This window comes from Talpa europaea (assembly GCF_964194135.1).
Source record: "Talpa europaea genome assembly, chromosome: 9".
In the NCBI taxonomy this organism is placed as follows: Eukaryota; Metazoa; Chordata; class Mammalia; order Eulipotyphla; family Talpidae; genus Talpa; species Talpa europaea.
This window is the reverse complement of record NC_140076.1, coordinates 57,589,650-57,612,613: the sequence shown is the minus strand read 5'-3', so window position 1 is coordinate 57,612,613 and position 22,964 is coordinate 57,589,650. Positions and strand designations below refer to the sequence as shown.

At 36.6% G+C, this 22,964-nt stretch overlaps 1 protein-coding gene across 1 annotated transcript in view; it reads left to right on the top strand.

Moving 5' to 3' along the window:
• RAVER2 (ribonucleoprotein, PTB binding 2) overlaps positions 1 to 22,964 on the top strand; it is a gene marked incomplete at both ends in the record, with an annotated part of 79,770 nt that overhangs the window by 16,573 nt on the left and 40,233 nt on the right. The window contains 3 exons of the mRNA XM_084243759.1: positions 15,835 to 15,901; positions 16,901 to 17,370; positions 20,294 to 20,485. Coding sequence (XP_084099885.1) covers positions 15,835 to 15,901; positions 16,901 to 17,370; positions 20,294 to 20,485 — 729 coding nt within the window. The remainder of the gene's footprint in view (positions 1 to 15,834; positions 15,902 to 16,900; positions 17,371 to 20,293; positions 20,486 to 22,964) is intronic.

Sequence of the window (22,964 nt, the reverse complement as noted above, 5' to 3'; positions counted from 1 at the left end):
TGTAGTTATTTTGTACTTTGTATATACTATTCCTGGAATCAACCATTTCATGAAGGCACATGTTACATACCGAATGCTTGTGTTCGCTGAAGTTCTTATGTTGAAATTCTCGCCCCCACTGTGTGGCAGAATTTAGATATGTGACCTCTATATAAGTAAAGTTAAATGAAGTCATAATGGAGGGGCCCTTCTCCAATAGGATTAGTGTCCTTATAACAAAAGCAACAGAGAACTTGTGCTCTGTGTCCTCCCCTACCCCACCCTGACCAGTGTGCGCAACCATCAAGAAGAGGACATGGGGTGGATTTCTGCAAACAGGAGGAGAGCGGTCTCTAGAAATCAAGTGAACTAGAATCTTGAATTTAGACCTTCAGAACTGCTGCTCTCAGTTCCCCTTAGTAGACAGAACTGAACAATATATAAACAGCTATGTCTACATGCATGCCTTAATACTTCTATCTATCTACCAATTGAAAGTAATAGATTCACAGTGAGATGTCAAATTGCAGTCTCACACTCATAGTGTTCACTTGAGTTTACTTTCATTCTATATTTGTTTTGTACTTTTTCTGACACTGGAAACATGGTATTCATTATCCTATGTATTTCAACTACTTCTATTATGTAATCAATCTCCCTTTGCTACTGCAGATGGCTGCCACCTCCCTCTATGCAGATGCCTGTCTTACTTATCGTAATTCAGGTCTTCCCTACTAGACTGCTCCATTGGCCAGAAAGCTTTCTTACCTTGCCTGAATTGATACTTTATGCTGGTTCCTTCTGTGCACATGTCTTCCTCAACCTACCTGAGCACTGAAACCCGAGATATTAAACAATATATCTTGTTAAAGTACATAAAAGTTAAGCAATTTTTATTTTTAGTGTTAATTATGGTAGGCAGAATCCTAAAAATAAGCCCACCAAAATGTGTGTGAGACTGTACATATGACAGGTTATATGTGAATAATTGTTATATTCCATTACCAAAAGAGAAATTTGCAACTATGGTTAAGATTACTAATCATTTGACTTAGAGTTATCAAAAGGGAGGTTATCCAAAGGGTGATTATGCAGGTGGGCCCAATCTGATCACATTAGCCTTGTGTTATTGTTTATTTTTTATTGATGTTACATTGGTTTATATCATGTAACTTTCAGGTGTACAGTAGTATTCAGCATCTGCCCATTCTCCATCATGATCACCACCAATAGTCTAGTTTCTATTGACTACCATGCAATTTCCCTATTTTGCCTGTTTCACCCACCTTCCTCCCAGCCGCCCTCTCTGGAAACCACCAGTTTTTTCCTCTGTATCTAAGGACTGTTTCATTTTGTTTTTTTGCTTTGTTTCCTTATATTCCACATGAGTGACATGATATGGCATTTGTCTTTCTCTGACTGACATTTTCAGTTAGCAAAAGACCTTCCAGGTTCATCTATGTTGTTGTAATGATAACATTTCATCCATTTTTTGTAGCCGAATAGTACCGTTGTGTATCTATACCACATCTTCTTTATTTATCCATCCATGGACACTTAGGTTGTTTCTATATCTTGGCATTGTATATAATGCAGCAGTGAACATAAGGGTACATATATCTTTTCAAATTAGTCATTTCACATTCTTTGGGTAAATATTTGCATTTCTTTTTTTTTTTTTCTTTTGCCTAGCATTAGGACATATTTATTTGAAAATTTTCAGCAGAATATGGCAGAAATTGTATACTCATAATAAGAAAAGTCAGTGCTACAGTAATATGGTTTTGGTTAATATTTACATTTCTTTTTTTTTTTTTATAAATTTTATTGTTATATTCCCCATACAATTGCAGCCCCCCCATTCTGACCCCAATCCCTCCCCTCCCGCCCCCGCCCCTGTAAAAGTGTCTCTGGTTCATAGTTTTTTGTTGATTTTGATTTTCACTTTCTTATATTCATTTTCCTGGTCCCTTATTTAAGTTTTCTAGATTCCTGCTATAAGTGAGACCATCCGGTATTTTTCTTTTTCTTTTTGGCTTATTTTGCTGAGCATGATCCCTTCCAGCGCCATCCATGTTGCTGCAAATTGCATGTGTTTATCTTTTTTGAATGCTGAGTAATATTCCATGGTATATATGTACCACATCTTCTTGATCCAGTCATCTATTTTTGGGCATTTGGGTTGTTTCCAAAGCTTAGCTATTGTAAACAGTGCTGCTATAAACATAGGGGTGCAGGTGTTCTTTGGAATTGATGTTTCTGTGTCCTTTGGGTAAATACCTAGGAGTGGAATTGCTGGATCATATGGAAGCTCTATGTTTAGTAGGTCCAGAAATCTCCACACAGCTTTCCACAGTGGTTGGACCAGTTTGCACTCCCACCAACAGTGCAGAAGAGTTCCTTTTTCTCCACACCCTCGCCAACATTTGTTGTTGCTAGTTTTTTTAATATGTGCCATTCTCACTGGTGTAAGATGGTATCTCATGGTAGTTTTGATTTGCATTTCCCTGATGACAAGTGATGTTGAACATTTTTTCATATGCCTGTTGGCCATTTGCATTTCCTCTTCAGAGAAGTTTCTTTTTAGCTCTTCTGCCCATTTTTTGACTGGATTATTTTCTTTGTTGTTGTTGAGTCTCATCAGCTCTTTGCAGATTTTTGTGATCAGTCCTTTGTCATTAGTGTTGGGTGCAAAAATGTTCTCCCAGTTGGTGGGGTTTCTCTTTGTTTTTGTTATTGTCTCTTTTGCTGTGCAAAAGCTCTTTAATTTGATGTAGTCCCAGCTGTTTATCTTTGCCTTCACTATCACTGCTTTGGGTGATGTGCTTTGGGTGATGTGTCTGGGTAAAGATGTCTTTGATGTGAATATCATGTAGTGTTTCGCCTATATTTCCTTCTATGTATTTTATGGTTTCAGGTCTTATGTCTAGTTCTTTAATCCATTTTGAGTTGATTTTTGTATATGGTGTGAGGTAGTGGTCAAGCTTCATTCTTTTGCATGTAGCGACCCAGTTTTCCCAGCACCATTTATTGAACAAACTTTCTTTGCTCCAATGCATAGTCTTTGCTCCTTTGTCAAAGATTAGTTGACCATAAATCTGTGGGTTTATTTCTGGATTTTCTGTTCGATTCCATTGGTCTGTATGTCTGTTCTTGTTCCAATACCATGCAGTTTTGATGATTATGGCTTTGTAGTATAGTTTGAAGTCTGGGAGTGTGATGCCTCCATTCCCTTCTTTTTTTTTCAGGAGAGCTTTGGCTATTCGGGGTTTTTTGTGATTCCATATGAATTTCATCAATAATTGTTCTATTTCTTTGAAGAATGACATTGAGATTTTGATTGGAATAGCATTGAATCTGTATATTGCTTTTGGAAGGATGGCCATTTTAATAATGTTTATTCTTCCAATCCATGAGCAGGGGATGTCTCTCCATTTCTTTGTGTCTTCTTCTATTTCTTTTAACAGTGTTTTATAGTTTTCTTTGTATAGGTCCTTTACCTCTTTTGTTAGATTTATTCCCAAATATTTGATTTTTTTTGTTTCAATAACAAAAGGGATGGTGTTTTTGATTTCTTCTTCTTCAGATTTATTGTTTGTGTATAGGAAGGCTACTGACTTTTGCGTGTTGATTTTGTATCCTGCCACTTTACTGAACTGATTGATGAGTTGAATTAGCTTTTCTGTGGAGTTTTTGGGGTTCTCTATGTATAATATCATATCGTCTGCAAATAGTGATAGTTTGACTTCTTCTTTTCCTATTTGGATTCCTTGGATGTCTTTCTCTTGTCTTATTGCCCTGGCTAATATTTGCATTTCCCTACTAATAAGTGATGATGAACATCTTTTCATGTGCCTATTGGCCATCTGTATATCTTCCTTGGAGAAAAGATCTTTGGATCTGTTCATAATCCTCTGCCAGTTTTGATTGTTTGGGGGGTTTTGTTGAGTTGTATGAGTTTTTTTTTTTTTAATATAGTTTTATTAACCTCTTGGATGTATGATTTGTTTCTGATTCTCCCATTCAGTATGTTGATTACCTTTTTATTTTGATGATTTCTGTGCAAGTTTTTTAGTTTGATGTGATAATATTTGTTTATATTTGCTTTTCCCCCCCTTGCCATTGTCCTTAAATCTCCAAAGGCTAATGTCTAGGAGCTTACCACTATATTTTCTTCTCTGTATTTTATGGTTTCAGGTCTTACATTGAAGTCTTTAATGTATTTTGAGTCAATTTTTGTGTATGGAATGAAATAATGGTTAGTTTTTTCTCAGGATTGCTTTGGCTGCTTGGGATATTTTGAGGTTCCATATAAATTTTAGAATTTTTTGTTGTATTTCCATGGAAAATGCCATTGGAATTTTAATAGAAATTACACTGAATCTGTATATTGCTTTACGTAAAGTGGTCATTTTAGCAATGTTATTTTTTCCAATCTGTGAGCTCGGACTATCTTTCCATTTTTTTTGTATTTTTTTTCCCAACAGTGTCTTACAATTTCCAATATACACATCTTTCACCTTCCTGGTTCACTTCATTTCTGTTTTTCGTTCTTTTTGATGTGATTATAAATAACATCTTTAATTTCTCTTTCTGGTTTGTTTTTTTTTATAGAAACAACAGATTTTTGTATATTGCTTTTGTAGCCTAAGTGGACTGTAGGGTTTCCTGTGTATAATGTCATCTTTAAGTAGTGACAATTTTACATCTTCCTTTGCAATTTGAATGCCTTTTATTTCAAGTCTACTTGCTATGACTTCCAATAAATACTATATTGACTAATGTGAGAGTAGGCATCCTTGTCTTGTTCCTGATCTTAGAGGAAAAGATTTCAGTTTTTCACCATTGAGTATTACATTAGCTCTTGGTTTATCTTGGCGACCTCTATTATGTTGAGGTGTGTTTCTTCTATATTAATTTTGAGTATTTCTTTCAAAAATGCGTGATGAATTTTGTCAAATGAATTTTCAGTTTGTATTAAGAAGATCATATGATTTTGTCCTTTTCATGTGGTATATCACATTAATTTTCACATGTTGACCCATCCTTGCAATCCTGGAATAAATACCATTTGATTATGGTCTATGATCCTTTCAATGTATTGTGAATTTGGTTTGCTAGTATTTCATTAAGGATTTTTTTTTTTTAAATCTATATTCATCAGAGATACTGGTCTGTTTTCTTTTTTTGTGATGTCCTTGTTAGGTTTTAGTATCAGTGTAATGTTGGCCTAATAAAATTAGTTGGGAAGCATTTTTTTCTCCAATTTTTTGGGAATGTTTGAGGAAGATAAGTATTAGGTTTTCTTTGAAAGTTTGGTAGAATTGACCAGTGAGGTTGTCGAGTCTTGGACTTTGGTTTTATAGGAGACTTTAAAAAAAAAAAAAAAAAAAAAAGATTTATTTATTTATTTATTTATACATACAAGCACTGGGTACAGTCAGAAGCACGGGAGGGTGAGAAAATTCACCAGAGCCAGAGCAGGGAGCAGAGCAGGCAGAAGGACCGAAGTACACTGCTGAGGGGAGCAGCGGGCGGCAGGAGAGGTCTGCACACCATGTGGGACCCTCCTCTGGTGGCCAGGGAGCAGCCGGGGATCGAACCGGTGCTGCAGAGTCTGTGGGCAGCTTCGCAACCCAGCGCTCAACCTCTGAGCCACCGGGGAGGCCCCTATAGGAGACTTTTTTTTTAAAGAGTTATTTATTTATGCATACAAGAGTTGGGGTACAGGCCAGAGATGCGGAGTGGGGTGTGTGTGAGAAGATTCACCAGAGACAGAGTGGGAAGCAGAACAGGCAGACTGACGAAATACACTGCTGAGGGGAGCAGCGGGTGGCAGGAGAGGTCTGCACGCCATGTGGGACCCTCGCTGGCAGCCGGGGATGTACCGGCGCTGCAGAGGCTGCGGGCAGCTTCTCAGCCCAGCACTCAACCACTACGCCACCGGGGAGTACCTCTATTCATATTTTTATCCTGATTCAATCTTTGAGGATGTATTATTCTAAACATTTTCCCATTTTTTCTAAGTTATCTAGTTTGTTGGCATATAGACAATCATAGTAATCTTTTATGATCCTTTGTATTTCTGTGGTATCTTTGTAAGTTCTTTTTTGTTTCTGATTTTTTCTTCTTTTTTTTAAGATTCATTTATTTATTTATACAAGAACCAGGGTACAGGCCAGAATCGCGGGAGGGTGAGAGGATTCACCAGAGACAAAACGGAACAGAGCAGGCAGACTGATGAAATACACTGCTGAGGGGAGCAGCAGGCACAACAGGAGAGGTCTGCTTCGCCATGTGGGACCCTTGCCGGCCAGCCGGGATCGAACCCACGCTGCAGAGGCTGCGGGCAGCTTCATAGTGTGGACAGCTTCATAGTGTGGTGCTCAACCACCTGCGCCACCAGGGGAGGCCCATTGTTTCTGATTTTATTTAAACTTTGTCTTTTTTCTTAGTTTGTCTATTTTGTTTGTCTTCTCAAAGAACTAGCTCTTGGTTTCATTAATCTTTTTTTATTTTTTATTTAAATTTTCACTCTAGTTTTTATTATTTATTTACCTCTATTGACTTTTGGCTTCATTTTGTTATTGTTCTAGAGTTCCTTTAAGTGTAAGGTTAGATTGTTGGAGATTTTTTTTGTTACCTGATACGAGCTTGTAATGCTGCACTTGCTGTTATCCCACATCCTGGTAGAGCAGATCCTCATTTTCATTTGTTTCTCTCTCTCTCTCTCTCTGTGTGTGTGTGTGTGTGTGTTTAATTTCCTTGGTGACCTGATAGTTGTTCAATAGTGTGTTGTCACCACATATTTGTCATTTTCCAGCTTTCTTATTGTGGATTCCTAGTGTCATGCATACCATTGTGATTAGAAGAGATGCTTGATATGATTTCAGTCCCCATAAATTTATTGAGAATTGTTTTGTTTCCCAACATATGGTCTATCCTTGAAAATGTTCCATGTGCACTTGAGAAGGACGTGTATTCTACTGCTTTGCATGGAATGTTCTGTATATATCTATTTAAGTCCCATCTGGTCTAATGTGTCACTTATGGGTGTTGTTTATCTTATTGATTTTCTGTCTTCATGATCTATACATTTATCTAAGTGGGGTGTTAAATCCTGTACTTTACTATGTTGCTGTTAATTTCCCCCATTAGGTATGTTAATGTTTGCCCTATATATTTTGGAGCTTCTAAGTCGAGTGTGTATATACTAGGTATGTTTTTTTACTGGATTGACCCGTTTATCATTATATAATAACTGCCTTTCCCTCTTGTTATCTTTTTGGCTGGAAGGCTCATTTTGTCTGATACATGTATTGCAGTTTCTGCTCCCTTGGAGTTACCATTTGTTTGAAGTGTCTTTTTTTGATCCCTTGTTTTTGAGGCTATTTTTGTCTTTAGGGCTCTGATGAGTCTCCTGGAGGCATCATATAGTTGGAACTTGTTTTTTAATCCTTCCAGGCACTCTGTGCCTTTTGATTGGTAAATTCAGTCCATTTACATTTAGGGTGACTATTGATATATGCCACTTTACAGCTGCCATTTTAATTTGTTTTTGGTTGTTCCATATCTTTTTTCTTGTGTTTCTATCGGCCATATTACCCAAGTGTTTTCTATGGTGTTTTTCTTAGTTTATTCCTTTTTTATGCTGTGTGTCTCTGCTCCAAATTTTCGTTTTTGGTTACTATGAGGTTGCTAACACCTTTATTATTAGGTAAAGCTTTGTCTTGGTTCTAATCCAGGAACTGGTAATAGAAACCTATCTTTTGTTTTCCAGTAGGTGGCAGGATAACATAAGTTTTGGGTTTCTCCTACCTGAGTTGCTTCTGACTATTGTCAGTAGTCTTTCTACCTGCCAGTGCCTCTGGTGCCCTGCTCCTGCAGGTATCTCTTTGGTGTGGGCCCCAGTGGTTGCCAGGTTTATGGACTTCTGCCACAGTGGGGATGGGTGGGAGTGGAGCTGGGCTCCAGGCAGTCACTGCTGCAAATACTTGGCAGTCACTGCTGCAGACTGGTTCCTGTGCACTGTCTCTGCTGCTGCCTTCTAATTGGGCCCTGGGCCTGAGTCCCAGTCCCACAATGGCAGCCAATTGGGTAAAGCTTCTGCTGTGGGAGGGAAAGGGATGGTATCCTGCCACTGCTGCTCACCTCTCTGGGGTCCCTGCCTCTGTCATGAGCCCCACCACTACTGTTAGTTCACGCAGCCAAGTGTATGGACTCTTATGCTATTCTTATCTTCCCTTCTCCAGGACATGAGTTGGGTGCCCTGACTCAGCTGCTTCTGTGAGTCCAAACCCACTTACCCTCAGATACACGTATGTGTGTCACTGCATCCTGCTGTGATGAGCAGAGGACCCTTTCCTGAGTTAGGCACGTCTCACTATTTGTAGACTGAAGGGGAGAGGTAAAGGGAGCACCCATGTCACTCGGATGCTGACATCACTCTTCCTACACTATCCTTTAAAAGCAGAGGGTTTTTCTGGGCTAGTAGCAGAGGGAGAAGTCAGAATTGAAGAACAGGACTTATGCACTGCTGCTCAGTTTGAAGATGGAGTGGGCCATGTGCAAGGACTGCTGAACATTCTAGGAGCTGAAGGTGGGCCCACCTGACAGCCAGCAGAGCACAGGGACTTCAGTCCTGCCACCACAAGGAACTGTATTCTGCTGACAACCTTACTGAGCCAGAGCCCAGCCTCCTCAACACCTAGGTTAGGAGTTTGAGAGACTCTCAGCAGTTGTGCCACCTGCACTTAATAAGACTTACAGACTTGAGGGCTGCCCCTGGTGGCGCAGCAGTGAGCTCTGGGTGCGAAGCTGCCCGCAGCCTCTGCAGCACCCGTTCCATCCCTATCTCCAGCCCCAGCCGCCAGAGGCGAGGGTCCCACATGGCGCACAGACCTCTCCTGCCGCCCGCTGCTCCCTTCAGCAGTGTGTTTCATCAGTCTGCCTGTTCATCCTCCCGCGCTTCTGACTGTACCCAGTGCTTGTATAAATAAATAAATAAATCTTTTTTTTTTTTTTTAAAAAAAAAGACTTACAGACCTGAAAGATAATAAACAGATATTGTTTTAGGCAGTTTAATTTGTGGTAGTTTGCCACATAGCAATAGAAAACTAACACAGTTGTATATCCAGGTGGTATTTGAAGAGAAAACATCTTATTTTGGACAGAGGTGAAAAGATTTTGATTAATGTATGGGGAGACAGTTGGGAGGGACAGTTACCTAAATCACCTGTAGATTAAAGTGCTCTTCCACTAACATTTATAAGCAAAAACTGCTTAAGCAGAACCTCTTCTAATAATAATAACTAAACTGAAATACGTAAATATTTTCTTTCAAGGAAGCGAATTATGTATTAGGTAAGTGTAAAGAACAAAATGTATTCATTTTTTGAGCACTTTCAGCATTAATTGGTTTGTGTTAAGATTGTAAAATAATCTTAGGGAAAAAATATGCTGCATTGGAGTTGATAAAGGCAATCTGTGGAAACAAGTATTCACACAGTCAACAAGTGTTGAAGGCTTGCTGTTTGCTAGATATTGGAGTCCTGTTTATGTATAAGGCAGACACAGTATTTGTCATGGTTTAAGCCTACTGTCTAATGAAGATAGAGTTTGATAAGAAATTAAAATATGGATGATATATGCTGTGTTGTGATGGGAAAAATAAAAAATGCTTTGGAAGCACAAGGGAAAAATAACCTTATTCACACTTGGGAGATTAAGAAAGACTAGAGAAACTCATCTAAGCTTAGACCCAGGGAGAGAGATGGCAGGTAGGGAAAAAGAGGAAAGAAAGGGGTGCGGAATATTAATGGTTATAGGATCAAGATGTTCCAAGCCTTAAAGGCAAGAAAAACCATGGCCAAAAGCTAGTTCACTGTGGCTAAGGCATAGAAAATGAGAGGGACAGTGGTTCAGTCTAACGTTGGCACATTAAATGTGACCAGGTGATTGTTAGCCATGTTGGGGGAGTTGACTTTAAAGAAAATGAGAGCCCATCAGAATATTTCAACAAGGAGTGATGCCATTAGATTTCTGGCTGTCCAAAAGTAAAATTAAGTTTTTGTTTACATCTCCCAAACTTTGTCTTTATCCTCATCCCAATTCTAACATTAGGAAGTCAGTGATGCAGTAAACTTTAGGAATATGATGGGAATGAGTATTTTACACATTTTATTTTTGTATTGGTGATACTCAAAATACAACATAGTAGAGCAGCTCATTGTGCTTGCCCTAGAGTCTATCAATCTGGGTTTAAATCCCAGATTCATCACCTATTGTCTATGTAAGTCACTTCACTTCTCTATACCCCAATATCCTCATCTTTAAAACCTGGATAATGAAACCAGGCTTTAATATTCAGCTTATTGATTTGTTAAGATGAAATGATTAAATGAGATAATGTCTATAAAGTACCTGGGATTAAATAAGCACTCAGTAAATTATACCACTAATAAAAAAGCTAAACGTTTATTAGTTGTTTTTAGGCCAAGTCAGAATGATCCCCTGGCGTTCAAATGAAACTTCCAGCAAAACAGCTGCATTTGAAAGCAGTTAAAATTGTAGGTGAGTTCAAATGAACACCACATTTACTCAACAAATATCATAAAAAGATGGTCTGTAATACGCCCTGTGTTGGGCCAAAAAAAAGTACCTCATGAGGAACATCCATATACAATCCCAGGCTGATGATAGACTGCATAGGTTTGGAAATGAGGTGAAAAGTTGAGAACTTGGTGGTCACTGGCATGAAAATGGGACTGAAGTCATCTCAGTTGATAAATGAAAAAGCATTTAACAAAACTAACACCCATACATAATAAAAAGTCATAGGAAGTAGGAATAAATGAGAACTTAAACTCAAAGATTATCTAGAACAAAACAAAAACTGTGAAATATTGAAACCTTTCCCTCTGAGATTAGGTTAATATTAGAATCACCTCTATTTAAGATTGCTATGGAAGTGATACCTACCAAAATATGGTTAAATACATAATGTATGAGGATTGAAAAGAAAAATGTAAAACTGTCTATTTGCAGACAGCATGGTTGTATATATGAAAAATAAAGAATCTACAAGTAGGCTACTAGAATTAAGTGAATTTAGCCAGTTTGACAAATACAGGGTCAACCTGTGAACATCACTTACAGTAGCATTTGGAAAATTAAATTGAAATTCAGTCATATTTTTAAAAATCAATTTATATTAGGTATATTAGCATTTGGAAAATAAAAGACTCAATCATATTAGAAAATAAATTTATAGTAACACCAGAAATACCAAATATACTTTAATAAATTATATATAAAAATTTACAGTGAAGACTATAAATATTTCTGACATGAATTTAAGAGGACCTAAATATGCCAAAGAGCATTCCGTGTTTATGGATTGGAAGACTCATTTTTTTAGATGTCAGTTCATCCCAAAATGTCCTGTAGTTTAAACATAATCCCAGTTAAAATTCTACTAGGTTTTTTTCATAGGAAAACTGATAAGTGCCCTCCAATTAAATGGAAATGCAGAGGATCTAGTGTAGCCAAGACAGTCTTAAAATAGAAAATTGCTTGAGGACTAACATTATAGATGTGAACAGATGTATTGTAATATTTGTACAAGGATCAGACAAATAGAATAGAGTCCAGAAATTAACCCATTTGTAATATGATTGTTCAGTGAGAGAAATGATGGTATTTTTAATAAATGATGCTAGGGCACTTGGATATTCATACAGAAAAAGTTTAACCTTTACCCCTTCTAACATGACTTACAGATTTTTTTAAGATGGACCATAATCTAAACATAAGTAAGAGAATAGACTTTTTCCAGAAGAAAAGATAGGGTAATGTTTTTATTACCTTGGGTAGGTAAATAATTCAAAAAATAGGACACAAAAAGCATTAACTGGAAAAGAAAATTTCATTAAGATCAATGTCTTTCTATTCAAACAACATTAATAAGTAATTAGGTAAACCACAAGCTATGTGAAGATACTTGCAAAATCTATAACTGACAAAGGACTAATATCCAGAATTTATAAAGAAATTCTACAAGTTAATAAAAAGATAACCCAGTTTTTAAAATAGGCAAAAGATTACAACTGGCATTTTACAAAAAGAATATCCAAATGATCAATAAGCAAATGGAAAAGAATTTAATATCATTACTCATTAGGAAAATGCAAATTAAGACCATAAATATTACTGTCCTTGCACTAGGATGGCTAATATCAAAACAAGGGTGTTGGCTGGAAAGTAGAACAGTTGGAACTCATACTCTGCTGATGGATGTGCAAAGTGGTTTAAAAATTTTGGGAAGTTGGGCCTCCCTGGTGGTACAGGGGTTAAGTCTCAGCACTATGAAGCTACTGGCAGTCTGTGCAGCACAAGTTCGACCCCGAGCCAGGAAGCTACCCACATGGCGCAGCAGACCTCTTCTGTCTTGCCCGCTGCTCCCCTCAGCATTGTATTTCAGTAGATCTGCCTGTTCTGTTCCCCACTCTGCAGCAGACCTCTCCTGTCTTGCCTGCTGCTCCCCTCAGCATTGTATTTCAGTAGATCTGCTTGTTCTGTTCCCCACTCTATCTCTGCCACATGGAACAAAGTTTATTTTAGAGGCATAATCTTGAGTATAAAAAGCAAGACACAAAAGATTAAAAATAGCATAATATCATTTTTATAACGCTCAGAAACAAGTAAAATAAAACAGTTTGGGAGTGCATATCCTGAAGAGCTCCAGCAATGGTGAGAAGTGGCATGTGGGCTAGTGGGAGTTGGGGGTGGGGGGCTGGAACAGGGCTGCTGATGTTCTAGTTATGTTCCCTGGTGAGTGCTTGGATACTTGTTATTATGTATTACTCCTCATAACTTAATATGTGTTGGATTTCTTTTTAAAATGAAAGTAAATCTGCAAAGGGTCTAGAAGACAGTGTGATTCAAGTTTAAAACTAAGGCTGGGTTTCATTTAGGAAGAGGTGCAGACTGGTTGGAACAAATGGTTATTTAACTTTTGGGAGGAGTGCTATTGAATAACTGCTTTGAATTGTGAAAGCTATTGATCCTCTCCCCAGCAAACATTTAATATATGCACAACTTTTCATTTAATTCCAGAGAATCATAGTGAATCTGGTCTGGAAATAGGTTACTAAATCAATCTAATATAAATGTTGATGAATTCATCTTACTCTAAGAAATTTGTAAGTAACATTTCCAGTAAGAGGACAAAGGTGTTACTTTGTTAAAATTAGCTTGTAAGTTAATAGAAATGTCATAAAACAAGATTAGTACATGGAGATGTAATTTTAGTCCTTTTGGTTCTGTGTGTTAGAACACAGTAGAATTTTGGCAAATGGTTTAGATTCTTTCAGACTTTAATTTTTTTTATTTGGCCAACTTACCAGCTCAAATTGAGGGGTGACCCACTTTACCCTGGGTCAAAACAACCAGGACATGGAGAAAAATAATTGGTTTTTTCTTTGCAGGAAGCTTTGTAAGGTTTCCCAGTCTGTTGGGACTGTATCCCACAGCTTATAATAGAAAAGCTATGATTAGAAATAAGGGTTTTTTTTTTTTTTTTAAAAATAACAACAAAATGTCTTAAGTTGCCAAATGCATTGTTGAATACTCTCTCAGGAAATTCTCTCAGTGGAGTGAAAGACATAGCATGTCATTTGTTTACAGATACTTGATTATGTGAAGAGCAGTATCATCTTTTCTTTATCTGGCGTGTGGCAGCTGTTAGATGAGAGATTACTGTCTGTGCAACTAGAAACCTGCACTGGATCTCTTCGAACGAAACTGCGTCACCCTCTGTATAAAGTATTAAATTGGCCAACTGGCAAGATGTACATGTTAAACTGTTGAGGGACTTAGATTTTTACAGTGAAGAATGCAGTACATGTTTTTTTTTTAAATAAATTTTATTTTTATATTCCCCATACAATTGCAACCCCCTTATTTTGACCCCAATCCCTCTCCTCCCCGCCCCCTATCCCCCATAGAGTGTCTCTGGTTCATAGTTTTTTGTTGATTTTCACTTTCTTATAGTTATTCATTTTCCTGGTCCCTTATTTAAAGTTTCTAGATTCCTGCTATGAGTGAGACCATCCGGTATTTTTCTTTTTCTTTCTGGCTTATTTCGCAGTACATGTTTTTTAAGTCTAAGAACACTTTGACACTTTCAGGATGAAAAATTACCAGAGTAATAGGTGAACCAAGTTGTTTACTGATCATATTTCTATATAATTGCTTTACTGAAGTACTTTACAAAATTGGTATTTTAAACATTTCCAATATTGACTTACTAATAAGGAAATCATCAACCATTCTTTAGGTGATAATCTTTTTTTCACTGACCATTACATATTTATAGTTTTCCTATTATATTACTCTCCTCTCCCCCCAACCCTTGCACTGGGTAGGGAGGGAAAATATTTCTCAACTTTGGACTGTCACCTTATTTTCGATTTCCACATGCTCACTTAGGTGGCACTAGTGGCATTTTTGTAACTATTGTTGGCAGTGTCCTTGAAACTATTGTTGGCAGTGTGGCATAGAGGTTAACAGTATGGCCCTTGGAACCAGACCAGTTGGTGAGTATCCACTCAGCAAATTACCAGGTATATGACTTTGGCAACTTACTTGATTTTGCTCTTTCCTGATTTCCAATAAAATGGGTGAATTCAGTGCCCCTGTACTAAGTAAAAGCTAAGTAAATGTTAACTATAATGACAATGAAAATTATTATTGAATTAATCAGTTTAGATAGTGAGCTTAACATGCTAACGCTTGTGTGTGTTCAGTTTATTCATCTGCAGCTTAAAACAGGTTGACTTTCAGTCTCCATTCTGGGGTCAGAATGTCACCTATTTCATAGCTCATATCCTTTAAAAAGTATAATAACTACACTGGGGGATTATGAGTAAATTTCAAGTTATTGACAAAGCAGTTGTTATAGTCACTGTAATGTATATTTGAGTGCATAGCATATGCAGAGCAGTTCACGAAATACATGAAGTTCAGTTCCTGCACTGAAACATAGTTAACAGACAGAATTAAGGGGATAGAGAGAAAATATGCTCTTTCAGGCCTCCAGGTGGATGGAAGTTATGAGAGCCGAAGAAAAAAGTTCAAACTGGGTTACTTATAGGAGAACAAACCCACATAGTCAGTTTAGACATATTGGGGAGCTAAGGAGAAATAAACCGAACTGCATGTCATACCTTGGTGGTGGTTACTTGTTTTCATACCCTGGGATCTCTTAAGTTAGTTGTGCAACGTACATTTATTCTGCATGCGGGTAATGCAGGCATTTACAGTGCAATCAAATAAAAACTGTATATAGCAGACAAAGAGAAATAAGTTTATTGCTTCTGTAAGAGGCATAAAAATATTAACATTGATAGCGTGGAGGTGGGAAAGGTCATGTCTTGTGGAAAAGATTTAGAAAACACTAGATGGGAGAAGATTTGAGCTGGGATTTCAAAGGATCATGTGATCTCTGAAATCTGGGTGCTTTCATGGTGTGTCTGCCCCATGCTGGGTCGAGGTGTTGGTGTGAGCAGAGTAAGGACTGTATGTGCCACACTCATGAGAACGTATATTAATTTGACAGGACAGGAACATGGGCTCTACTCCTATATGTAGATTATTGTATTGGGAGATGTATTTGGACAGGTCCCTGGCTACCATATCTTGTGGGATTTGAATGCTTTTAATTTAAATAAGTAATGGGGATCCATAGAAAATATTTCATGTGGAGTATGGTGGTAGTGGTGATAGACTAATGTAGCTGGATTATTTACTAACTGCATTTATATGTTTACTGAATTCATGTTTTGTCTCTTTCAGGAAGTTCATGATTTATTACAGGACTATGAGTTAAAGTATTGTTATGTGGACAGAAATAAACGAACAGGTATGATTTCAGTTTTTAGCATCTGATTTCATTTTGATTCTACATATCATAAAACAACAAAGCTTAGTATATTCATTCTTAAGCAAATCTCTGAAATGCTTAAGCATTAAATCATAGAAAATTTACTCATATAATTTATTTTCTGAAGTAATGTTAGTATCTTAAATTTTAATCAAATAAATTAATAGAGTGTTACTGGAGCCTTATTTTTTATAGCTATAATGAATGTTCTAATGTGTTATAATGAATGTTCCTGGTAGTCTTGGTATTCTTCCATTTTAATAATCAATATTGCTGTGTGATTCGACTTTTAGCTGGGAAAATTGCTTACTTTTGCTGCATATTAGTTTTATATCTGTGATATCAGAGGGCCAAACTAGATTATTTTCTTTGTGAAAATGTGCTGCGTAAATGTCTCGAAACATCTTTTTGAGATGATAAAAAAAATTGAGAAAAGTACGGAGGGAGATGGAACCACTATGTACACAGACACCAACTCTCAGATTTTTTTTTTTAAATTTATGACCTTGGAAAGAAATGGGAAGCACTATAGAAGAGAATCAGTGACTTCTTTCCCCTAATAACTGAATGTTTAAATTTGCTGCATTATGTTATCTACGTTCTGTCATAAAACATCTTACACACACATATGTATACCAAGTCACTGACTTCAAATGTATTTCTTTTTTTTTTTTACTTTTAATTATTACTTTATTTGACTATATTTTATTACTCTATACAATTACCTCATCTAATTTGGTCAAAATGCATTCTATTTTTTTATAATAAATTTTATTTTTATATTCCCCATACAATTGCAACCCCCTTATTTTGACCCCAATCCCTCCCCTCCCGCACCCTACCCCCCATAGAGTGTCTCTGGTTCATAGTTTTTGTTAATCAAAATCAATCAAAATCATATGTATTTCTTACATAGTCATAGTCAAAGTTTGAAAGCACTAACCTAGAAAATTCTTAAATCATTTTTTTGTCTTCCAGCTTTTGTTACCTTATTGAATGGGGAACAAGCCCAGAATGCAATTCAAATGTTTCATCAATATTCTTTTCGTGGAAAAGACTTAATAGTCCAACTCCAGCCAACAGATGCTTTGCTGTGTATTACCAATTTGCCTACTTCTTTCACATTAGAAGAGTTTGAAGAACTTGTTCGTGCTTATGGAAATATCGAGCGATGTTTCCTGGTCTATAGTGAGGTTACTGGCCATTCCAAAGGCTATGGATTTGTGGAATACATGAAAAAGGACTTTGCTGCAAAGGCTAGATTGGAGCTATTGGGTAAACAGTTGGGAGCATCAGCTCTCTTTGCACAATGGATGGATGTTAATCTATTGGCTGCAGAGCTCATTCATTCTAAGTGCCTTTGTATAGATAAACTTCCTAGTGACTACAGGGATTCAGAGGAGCTGTTGCAGTTTTTTTCCAGTATCCATAAGCCTGTGTTTTGCCAGGTATGTATTTTTAAGATATCATTTGAATGTCTAAAAATATCTGTATATGTATCTCTTCTACATGCACTCACATATTATACCTTTGTGAACATCACAGTGCATAATCTAATTATATCTGCTTCAGTCTGTAATGAAGACTAATGGCATGGTAAATGTTCAATTTCTTTTGTTGGTAGGCTAGACTGTAATGTTACATAGTTAAGTGTGTCTTAGCAAATCCATCACTTGTTTATTCCATCCATTCAATGAACCATTTATCCATTGATTTATTCATTATCCAAGTTTTATCTTCACCTTCTTTGTGCTGGACACTGAAATTGCTAAATGTCAGAAATGTGGAAAACAGAAAGATACTCTCAATATCTGACAGTTTTGCAAATGAGACTGACAAACAGTTAATTATAAATCCTGTGTGAAGAGGGACATAATAGAAGATAGAAAGGTATCTTGAAATTTTAAAAGAATGTATAATTCTGTCTTACTGGGGACACAGTGAAACATATAGAGAAGGTACTGAAAGCTACTGACAGTACTGCTAAGAATTTTCAAGCACTTCATCATAGTAAAATTATACTTTAAATAGACAAAAATATATATTATTTATAGCTCTGTTACAGGTTTTAAATAGCAAACAATAAACTTGCCCTTGATTTCTTCCTTTTCTCTCCACTTGTCCCATGCTCCTCTTTAATCATCCATTTGTTGAGTCTCTACTATCACCTTAAAAATTTGGAGTGTAATTATTCATATATATTTAAGATCATTGCTGCCACCTTACTTTTTCTTTCATTTCTGCCTTTCCAATCTCAATGTAATAAACACCAAAGAAACCATTCAATAACTTTATAATCAGAAAATTTTGTGACAGTTCATTTACCAGATATTTGCTGTTACTGAAAATTACAAGTATACTATTTTTGAATAATAAGAATTGCAGCATCTGTGGCCATACAGAATTCTTTGTATCTAGAGTTGAGGCCTTAGAAGCAAATGTCAGAAGAGAAGCCATTTATCACAAATTTTATTTGAATTGTGAATCTCAGAGTTGGAGGGGACTTGAGAGGTTATCTAGTCCAGCTTTCCATCTGGTAGAAAAGAACTTTGTTACAATATTTGTGAGTGACCATTTAGCTCTGTTAAAATATTTTAAAATGATGGAAAATTGACTAGATCACAAGTCAGACCATTACATATTTGAGCAAGTTTCACACTGAAATTTTTTTCTCTAAGTCGACCTAAAATGATTTTGTCATGTGAAAGCCTTATTAAAAAGGAATTATAGTATAGAGCAACGAAAGTTATCATAACGAACTAGGTATAATAGAAATGTTTTAAAAAGTTTTCAAAAGATAATAAAACAGCTTTACGATGATGAGTGCCTCTTAAATGCAGGTGAGAGTCGTGGTTCAAAAATAAAAGGAGCTCAGGGGGACTATGAAATGATTTGTAATAATAACTTACAAGATGTTAAATCCAAGTGGAAGTCTTTTAGATATGTCTTAAAGACATCCCAAGCTGAATTTTATCACATCTGTCTCTTTATAGTATGAATATGTTTAAGGTAATTCAGAAATGTTCAAAACTTAGAAGCTACTTTATAGTCTTATTTTGTTCTTATTTTTGCTCTTTGTACTGATCTTTACAGATCCAGAACTTTAGTATCTTTCTTTACACTCTGCAGGTGGGTAATTGGAAATCAGTGGAGTTCTAAATTGCAGGAGATTATTTAGGGCACGTTCAGAAATAAAAGTTGTGTGTTTGTGTGTGGCATTTTAACAAACCTGTGGCACAGATTTCTTAAATAAGTTTTGCTTTGATATACTTAAACAGATCTCTGGGATCTGCCTAAAATACTTAAATGGAAGTTGAATATAGTTCTCGCTACCTTTCTTTTCTTGTTAATACAAATTTTATTTTGCCCATATTTTATTTATATGGGCAAAAGTTGTTCAGTATGTTTTGTTCATTGTCCATGTATCTGTGGAATTTTTTTTAAAAAGTTTTAATTATCATGTCCCAATATTTTCTTACAAATTACCAGGTGTATGTGCACATGTATATCTTAACATATAGGGTTATTAACATTTGGGTTTTAATTTTTAAAATAAATTAAAACTCAAATCGTTGCAAAGAAACTGGGCAGAATCTTGTTTATCTTCCTGTCTTGAGGAATCACTGAATCCAAGCAACTAGCAGCTTTTTTCTTCTCCTCAGAGAGAAAGAGCACATTTTCACCAGTATCATACTTTGATACATTTGTTCTTGATTTTCAAAATGATAAATAATTATTTTTTTTTAGTTTGTAAAATTTTTTAATTTTTTTATATATTTTTCACGTCATTGTTCATTTTTAAACAATATTTGCTTCCTCCTACCCCCTCAGGTGTAGAGTTTCCTTCACCAGTGCACCCTGTGCTCCTCCCTCCCTCCCTCTGATCCCTTTCCCTCCTCCTCCTCTGCAGGATGTCTCTGGTTTATAATTGTCTGTTTTTGTTTTGTTGTGTTTTGTATTGTTATTATTTTTCCCCTGATGTCGTATTTGGTTACCTTATATTCCTCCTATAAGTGAGACCATCCAATGTTTTTCTTTTTCCTTCTGACTTCACTGAGCATAATTCTCCTTGCTCCATCCATGTTGCTGTCAATCCATTAGTTTATCTTTTTTGATTGCTAAAAATGGAGCTACCATGTGACCCAGCAATTCCACTCCTAGGGATCTACCCAAAAGACACAAAAACATTGATTCAAAAGAACACCTGTACCCCTATGTTTAGTGCAGCACTATTTATAATAGGTAAATCCTGGAAACAACCCAAATGCCCAAAAATAGATGACTGGATCAAGAAGATGTGGCCTGTATACACAATGGAATACTTACACTTTGAAATCAGAAATCCCCTTTTAATAAAATGTATTATGTCAGCTTGCACAGGATGAAGGCAGTTACGTTGGTGGCTTTGCAGTGGTCGAGTACAACTCTGCCGAGCACGCCGAGGAGGTTTGTCAAGCTGCACATGGCATGACCATACAGGGCAGCCAAGTCCAGGTCTCCTTCTGTGCCCCGGGAGCGCCAGGGCGAAGCACATTGGCAGCACTGATCGCAGCTCAGCGTGTGGTAAGTTTGTTGTTCTTTTTTAAGGATATAGAATAATTCTAGTACTATTACATTTTAATTTAATTTTAATCTAGACAGACACATTGGTGATTGATTAGACCTTCATTATACTTTCAGGGCACAAACACATTCTTCTTGCTTTAAAAATTGGCTCAGTGGAACCTCTGTGAAGTCAGTGAGACAATACAGAAGAACAGAAATTGTGTGTAGTAAAATGTATTCACCTTAAGAAAATTTTTGGAAGGAATTTCCTTCCGTAAATGTTTTAGGTCCTATTTTGAATGTAACATGCCTCTTTTTCAAAATTCCTAAGTATCCATAAAGTAAAGATGTCTATCATATTTTGCTTATATGCATGCTGTACCTACTTCCTCATTGTAACTGTCTAACTTATTCCCATCTCTGCTTCCTTAGTCTAGAAGTTCCCCGGCAGTAAAGACTGTTCTTCATGGTTTTTATTCCTAGCACTTAGCATAGTAAATGTTTGTTGATTGAATGAAGGAAACAGTCCATTCCAAGGCATCAGGGAAGACTTCATGACAGAGGTGGAATTTGAGTGTGTCTTAAAGTATGATTTTGAAATGCATTGACGGAGGATGGGATTGCCAGAGAAATACATATTTTGCATGAGACATATTTATATAAAAATTATTCATTGTTTATCTGAAACCCACATTTAACTGGGTATCCTGTATTTTTATTTACTAAATCTGGCAGCCCTAAGGAGGGAGAGTGATTGATCACACTCCAGCTGGAAGATAACTTTTCCAGCAGTAATAGGAGGTGAACTTGCATGCAGGAAGAGTGCTAAGTGCTCTAGGAGGACTGAGTGTATAAAGAGATAAATGGTGAAATGGTAGGTTGATGCCAAAGCGGGAAGGAACAAGAACACTCATCTAGTTTAAATTTGATAAGCAGTGGAAAATTTATCAAGTATGTAAACAAAGTAGTGGCACGGATTAGCCATCAAGAAGTTAGTCTGGAAAGTGGCTTGAAGATGAACTGGAGAGAGAGGAGATTAGGGGAAGGAGGAACAGATAGGATGTTACGGTCTCTAATGCTGATGTGGTTGGAGGGATACATGACTTTTGTGGCTTGCTGCATGGTTGATTTCTGTGAATGTGCCATGTGTGCTCAGAAACCACCCAAGCTCCATGTCTGTGGGTTCTGAAGTTGTATGTATGTACATTTATGTGTGTATAAATACTAGTTTGAGCTTACTAATTCACACTCAGATCTTTAATGCACACACACGCAAAATATCATTAATTACTAGATACACATTTATTATAGCCACATTGGTCATTTTAACAGTATATGTCTTTTTCTCCTTGAGAAAAGAAATTTTGTTGACATTGGTACTTCAGCTTCCTTTTAGTTTATATTTGCCATCAGTTTATATTGGCTGATTTATCATCAGCCTTTCTATACATTTTGTTTTAGGTATGTCTTACAGCTAATACGTTTTACCTTAAAAAATTTTTTTTTCTAGTATTCGTCTTTAATAGGTGCATTTAGACTACTTATAGAGGCACTGATTATTACTCTGCTAGGATCTTTTTACCATCTCTTTTCATAGTTTGGGGGGAATATATTTAAAAATTGAGATATAATTGGCATATTAATTTCAGATATATAGCAATAACTCAATATATGCCTAGTTGTAAAATGATCACAATAAATGCAGTTATCTCTATCACCACACATGGTTACAGTGTTTTTTCTTGTGATGAGAGCTTTTAAAATCTATTCTCAGCAGCTGTCAAATATACATTATTGTTAGCTGTACAGTACAATCTTAGGAGTTACAACTGGAAAAGTAGTAAAATTATTTTATAACTGGTATTTTGTACCCTTTGACCACTTTCACCCATTTTGGCCACCCTTATACCCCCACCAATCTTTCCTCTGTATGTACAAATTTTTTTTTTTTTTTTAGATTCCACATGTGGGTAAAATACAGTATTTGTCTTTCTCCACCGGAATGACTTGCTTACATAATGCCACCAGGGTCTATCCATGTTGTTGCAGATGGCAGGCGGTCTTTGTTTTCATGATCACCACATTATCCATTCCAACACTGATGGACACTTGTTATTTCTATGTCTTGGCTATCGTGAATAATGTTGCAGTGAGTGCGGGGGTGCTTATATTTTTTCAAGTTAGTGTTTTTGTTTTCTTTGGACAAACAGTCAGAAGTGGAGTTGGTGGACCACCTGGTAGTTCTGTTCTTCTGTTTATTCTGTTTTTCCATGGAGACTGCACCAGGTCACATTCCCACCAGCCATGCACCAGGATTCCCTTTTCTCTACATCCTCACCTACACTGACCATGGTTTTTGTTTTTTTTTTTTTTAAGATTTATTTATTTTTATACAAGAACCAGGGTAAAGGCCAGATGTGTGGGAGGGTGAGAGGATTCACCCAAGACAGAGTGGGGAACAGAACAGGCAGACTGACTGAAATACACTGCTGAGGGG